This window comes from Bidens hawaiensis, unplaced genomic scaffold (assembly GCF_021521415.1).
Source record: "Bidens hawaiensis isolate Kalapana, Puna unplaced genomic scaffold, B.hawaiensis_p1.1 tig00031792_1, whole genome shotgun sequence".
Taxonomy (NCBI): Eukaryota; Viridiplantae; Streptophyta; class Magnoliopsida; order Asterales; family Asteraceae; genus Bidens; species Bidens hawaiensis.
The window spans coordinates 28,329-34,658 of NW_027495376.1; the positions used below are offsets into that span (position 1 = coordinate 28,329).

The window sequence follows — 6,330 nt, forward strand, 5'->3', positions numbered from 1 at the left end:
GAAGCTACAAGGTCTAAAGTTTGATTTCGATTACAACATGGTTTTATCGCAGTGGAACTTTGAACAATGGGTTTTTTCTAAAACAAGAGATGATGGGCATGTTACCTAGAGTTGTATGAAGTCGACTTTCGCAGCTGGATGACTATTATTTATTGTTCGTTAAAAAAGTAGCAGTAATAATAATAATAATAATAATAAAGTCAATAGACCACACAAAAACCTAAGAAGTATTTGCATACTCCACGAGCAAATTATTTATTCTCTAACCACGCCCTTGTGTTGAAAAACTATTATTATTTTATGATTTTCACCGATAACAATAAAAAGTAACTTAAACTAAAAAAATAAAAGAAAAAAAAAGATCTTGAAAACCCATGCCCGTGATTCGCTCGTATCACAATATTTGCACGCTTGGTGGGTGTGTTAATCACCATTCATTTCTCTATTTATTTTCTCTCTCTCTCTCCTCATTGTCTCCATCTTCTTCAAATATTATCCAATTTCCCATCTGGGTCTTCAATATTATTCAGTTTTCCATCTGGGTTTTCAAGTTTAGCCAATTTCCCATCTGGCTTTTCAATATTATTCAGTTTCCCATCTGGGTTTTCAAGTTTAGCCAGTTTCCCATCTGGGTTTTCAAGCTTAGCCAGTTTCCCATCTGGGTTTTCAAGATCATTCAATTTCTCATCTGGGTTCTTATTCTTGCAAGTAATATTCCATAAAGTCTCTGTTTTTCAAGATCAACATTCATGTTTCTTGATGGGTTTTTATTATTTTATTGCTTGTGCGTAAAGTGAAGGTGATTTCCACCTTTTTTAAACTTAATTGTGATATGATCCCAGCTGAATTTGCTCAGTTAAGTTCATAATCTGTTACTTTTTATTACAAAATATTTTAAAAATCATTTTTTTAATCAATTCAGTTTACTTAAGAGTAAATCACTAATTGTGCTATAATCCCAGCTTAATTTGCTCATTTAAGTTCATAATCTGTTACTTTTTATAACAAAATATTTTAAAAATCATTTTTTTAATCAATTCAGTTTACTTAAGAGAAAATCACTAAGTGTGCTATAATTCCAGCTTAATTTGCTCATTTAAGTTCATAATCTGTTATTTTTTAAAACAGAATATTTTAAAAATCATTTTTTTAATCAAATCAGTTTACTTAAGAGTAAATCACTAATTGTGCTATAATTCCAGCTTAATTTGCTGATTTAAGTTCATAACCTGTTATTTTTTATAACAATATGTTTTAAAAGTCATTTTTTTAATTAAATCAGTTTACTCAAGAGTAAATCACTAATTTTTTGATTTATAACCTTAAATTGCTACCAATATTTCAGTGATCTGAATAAACTTTATCCTTAGTTTGATCCAAAATTAAGGTTTAAGATCCTCATCAAAATAGATTGATTTGAGTGTTTGGATATGGAGTTGAACTAATTATTGTGATTTGCAATTTTGCATAGACTTAAGTGTTTGGATAAAAGTTATATTTGAAGATAAGTATTTAATCTTGTTATAAGATGATGATAAGTGATAACTGTGTTCATATGTAGTATTGCTTTAAGTATTATACCTAGATGAGATTTTGTGTCTAATATGCATATTGTTGTAAATTCATTTTTTGCAGGTTTAAACTGTAAAAACCGAAAGATAATAACGTGGCGTTAATATCTTGTTACAAAGAGCATGCGGTGGTATAGCTTATATGTAGACGTTTTTTATCGAAAAATCATCTCCTTGAATTTATATTGTCGCGTGATTCTGTAAAACCGGTTAAATCCCATTGCTTTACTTTATTTATAACCCTTTTCGTATCAACCTTATTCAAAATTTCATCCATGGGAACCAATTTCTATGTCGTTACTCCCTGCTACTGTCGCTGGATTAGCTGAACACCAATACGCATCGTTGTTTAGTCTTGTTTTGATTAAAAATCGAATCTTTTTTAGTTTCTTGATCACCGGCTTCGAGAATCTTTTTGGGTTATGTTCTTGGATTGTTTATCGAGATTCTTAGGGGAGTTAAACCGATTATAAGGGTAGGGAAAAAGTAGTTATGGTGTGTCAATCAGCTGGGCGAACAAGATTTCGGGCTTTGAAACATTTAAATGGAACCGCTGGGCGCGCCACCATAATCGTTAAAGTTATAGCATGCTTTCAACCTCTTCAAGATTGTCAGGTCGTCACGGTTATGCTTTCTTCTTATTAATATTAATATTATTGTTTTGAGTTAATTTTTTACACATAGAATTGGATTCTTCATAACTTTTTGTTGTTTCTTGCTTCACTATGAATCATATTCTGTTTCATGTTGGTGATATTCGTGACAATATGAATCTAATATGTTTTTTTTTTTTGTTTTTCAGGCCGAATACTTCCGTCATTTGCTTAAACCTGTAACGTAGTTCTGTTTTTTCTCTTCGCGATCAAATTAAGCTGTGGATTATTTAGTTGTTTTTTTAGAAGTTTTCAGAAATCTTGTAAACCGCACAATCGTTCATTGCCTGGTAAGTTTTGTAATATCATATTTTATAAAAAGTTTGAATCTTTTGTACCCAAATGGTATCTTTAACCTTTATCATCAAACATACTCTTTTCAGGTGATTTAATAACTGAATGGAAAAGTGTTTTAATTCTAGGTCCCAAGACCACCAAATCGATTGGCAATCACCGAATCCGAATTTACCGAGCGCCCAATTCGGTTTAGGGCCTCGAGTTATGCTCCCGTCTTTTGGGAATGTGGTTTCACCACCTGTTATCTATGAACCATCCGGTTGGTTCTACGGCTTGCCAAGACACCGTCAAGGTTTTGGTGTTGCCCCAGTGGTCAACTCTATGGCGAAAGAAGTCAAAGAGACGTTTCCGGAAGCGAGCCCCGTTGTGGCTCGAGAAACAAAAGTGGGACAAAAGAAGTTCCTTGTGTTTGATCAATCGGGTGACCAAACGACTTTGATGTACGGCTTTGGTGTCGGGCCCTCCTCGACCCGTTACCAATTTCCTTCCTTGAATAAACCAAAACCGCAAGATGGATCACACACCGTTTGTGTTGATAAACTACTTGAAGAAAATAATGGGATTTATTCGGAAAGTGAGATGCGAGAGGATACCGAAGAGCTTAATGCATTGTTGTACTCTGATGACGATGAGGATGATGAGACGAGTACAGGGCATTCCCCTAATTCCATGACGGGATTCAAGGGACAAAAACGGGAATTTGAACATGGTGAAGAAGAGGAAGTTGCAAGTTCCGGGGGGGCCTGGAAAAGATGTAAGAAAGACGACAAGGGTAGTTTTGTAAATTCACTCGAGGATACCGCGAGTTCTTCGGGGAAATCTGGGATTAACTGTTCTGCGAATGAAGTGTTTGAGGAAGAAGAATACGATAGTTTTTCGTCCGGTAATAAAAAGTTAAGAATAGAGAAGATTAAGGAGACTATAAATTTGCTTCAGAATTTGATTCCTGGTGATACACGTGGCAAAAATGCGATTATGGTAATCGATGAGGCTATTCATTACTTGACAAGTTTGAAGGTGAAAGCGAAAGCTTTAGGGCTTGATTCTTTTTAAAATGTTGTACCGTGCTATCGATAGCAGGAGGGTCAGTTTGGTAATTTTGATATCGGGTTGTGATGACGAACAAGAACCGAAACCGCACCAATCAAGGAGTGATTTCTTGAATGAATGTTGATGAGTAGTTAGGGATAGTAGTGTGCTTTTGTGTGTGCAGGGGTATTTTGGTAATTTTGGAATCAAGATCGGGGCGTAAAGTTTGAATTTTTATGATCTTCATGTGTATTTTGGTAATTTTGGAAGTGGGATTATGATAAAGATTAAGATCTGGGCATAAAGTTGGAATCTTTATGATCTTCATGTGTATAAAGGGAGGGAGAATATGGTAATTTCAACGAAAATCAAGAACTGGGGGCATAAAGTTGAAACCTTTGTGAAGAGAAAGTAGAAAACTCATGAGAGCATGCTCAAGTGTTTTCTTGAATGATGAATTATGATGATTAATATGAACCACCGTGTGTTCTCGAGTTGTAGGGACAGTATGGTAACTTTGTATGAGTGTCGGGTCCCGTGGCAATTTTGTCTTGTTTTTTCTTTTATCCACCACGACGCCACCTTGAACCACCCCGGCCGATTGTCCTAGTTGTTGGTCTGGAAGAGTATGTGTATTGAAATGTTGTTTCACTTGTGTAATTTTGGTGTTAATGTTTTATATGTACTTGTTTGTATGTGAAAATTTTGTGGTTTCATTTTGTTACTTTTTTTTAAACTAGACAAAATGGCAAAAGACGTCATTTATGTTTGCACGGTTTTTCAATAGACGTCCTTTAGAAAACTTAATGGCAGAAAACATCCTTTATGTTCAAAAAAAGTTGCACGCTTAGTCCTTTCCACTAACGAGGGTTAGTTTTTCTCGTTAAATCCAGTCATGTGCACCTCATGTGAGGGAAATTTAGTCTTTTTACCCCCTCAGGGGTTATATGTGTAATTGACTTAATTTTGGGCTTTAAATAAATAATAAAAAAATTCTTTTTAACCATTATCTTCTTCCCATCTTCTTCCCCAAATATTCATAACCCACCAACACCATAACCAAACACCAGCCACTACCCATCATCATCATCATCATCATCATCATCATCTCAAACCCATACCCATACCCGGTTATTAAAGTCCATCCCAAACCCGTCCCAAACCCGTCGGGTTTTAATCGGGTAATTACCCATCGGGTTTCGGGTTTTCCCATCGGGTTTCAGTTTCCTATCGGGTTTTGAAAAAATACGTGTAGGGTATACCCGGCTCAAAACCCGCCGGGTTTTGACAAATATAACTAATCAATTACAAAGATGGTTACCATAAAAATAAAATATTCAAATAATTAACATAAACAAGATTCGACAAATAATATATTTGGAATATAGTATATATATATATATATTATAAAAGGTATATCGGGTACATTGGGTATATAATCGGGTAAATGGGTTTATGTTATCGGGTAATCGGGTAAATTAGAAATCTCAAACCCGTCCCAAACCCGCGAAAAATTTTAAAACTAATCCCAAACCCGTCCCAAACCCTAATGGGTCGGGTATTACCCGTCCCATTTATGTCGGGTTTCGGGTTTTCCCTTCGGGTTCGGGTTTCATTGCCATCCCTAGGTGTGAGTGTGAGGATTGTTCATGGTTTGTTTCATTCTGTCAATTTGATTGAAGATCGAAGCAGGAGAGCGAAGAAGATAATAATAATAATAATAATAATAATAATAATAATAATAATAATAATAATATAGGTAAAATGAGTTGCGGTGTGGCGATTGAGGTTAAAACTGGATCTGAGATGATGATGATGATGGGTGGTGGCTGGTGTTTGGTTATGGTGTTGGTGGGTTATGAATATTTGGGGAAGAAGACGGGAAGAAGATGATGGTTAAAAAGAATTTTTTTATTATTTATTTAAAGCCCAAAATTAAGTCAATTACACATATAACCCCTGAGGGGGTAAAAAGACTAAATTTCCCTCACATGAGGTGCACATGACTGGATTTAACGAGAAAAACTAACCCTCGTTAGTGGAAAGGACTAAGCGTGCAACGTTTTTCGAACAAAAAGGATGTTTTCTGCCATTAAGTTTGCTAAAGGACGTCTATTGAAAAACCGTGCAAACATAAATGACGTCTTTTACCATTTTGTCTTTAAACTATGAGAACATGTTATCAAAAAGCACACATAATTTTTTCTATACCCTGTTAATTAACAGGATCAGGTATATTTTTCATATAGTCATATACTTGCTAATTAACGGGATCAGGTATATACTTCACATGCTTGCAAGTCATTAAATTACCTCTAGAAGATTGATAGCATAATAATGTACTAAGATGTTGAAGTTAGGTTTACATGGCAAAGAGAGAAAAGAATCTAACATGTTTTTTCATTTTACATTAGAAAGGCAACTTTAATCTTAGGGGTGTTTGGATTTCCTAATTTTTACCTTCTTATAACTTATTTTTAAGATAAGTTATAAGTTATAATATTTTAACTTATCAACTTATCCCCTCACACAATAAGTAATTACAAACTCCTTTTTAATTGTATGACAATACAAGCATGATGGATCCGACTATTTTGGATATGGCTGTTCACGAACCGAGCTGAAGTGCTGAACCGAACGCATGCTTGCTCATACTTGGTTTGGTTTGAAAGTGAACCGAACCGAGCGAGTTGAATTTTAAAAAACAAGCGATATTTTGATGCTTGAACTTGATTTGGTTTGAAGCCGAGCGGCTTGGTTCGGCTTGGTTTTGCTTGATT

The 6,330-nt window shown here is 34.9% G+C and overlaps 1 protein-coding gene across 1 annotated transcript; it reads left to right on the forward strand.

Annotated features, from left to right (window-relative positions):
* Window positions 1-393: 393 nt before the first annotated feature.
* Window positions 394-4,244, forward strand: LOC143582566 (transcription factor bHLH145-like). The gene is made up of 4 exons (XM_077065095.1): window positions 394-708; window positions 1,636-2,186; window positions 2,374-2,514; window positions 2,608-4,244. Exon 4 carries the CDS (start codon window positions 2,624-2,626, stop codon window positions 3,572-3,574), a length of 951 nt encoding a protein of 316 aa, XP_076921210.1. The 5' UTR covers window positions 394-708; window positions 1,636-2,186; window positions 2,374-2,514; window positions 2,608-2,623; the 3' UTR covers window positions 3,575-4,244.
* The last annotated feature ends 2,086 nt before the right edge of the window (window positions 4,245-6,330 follow it).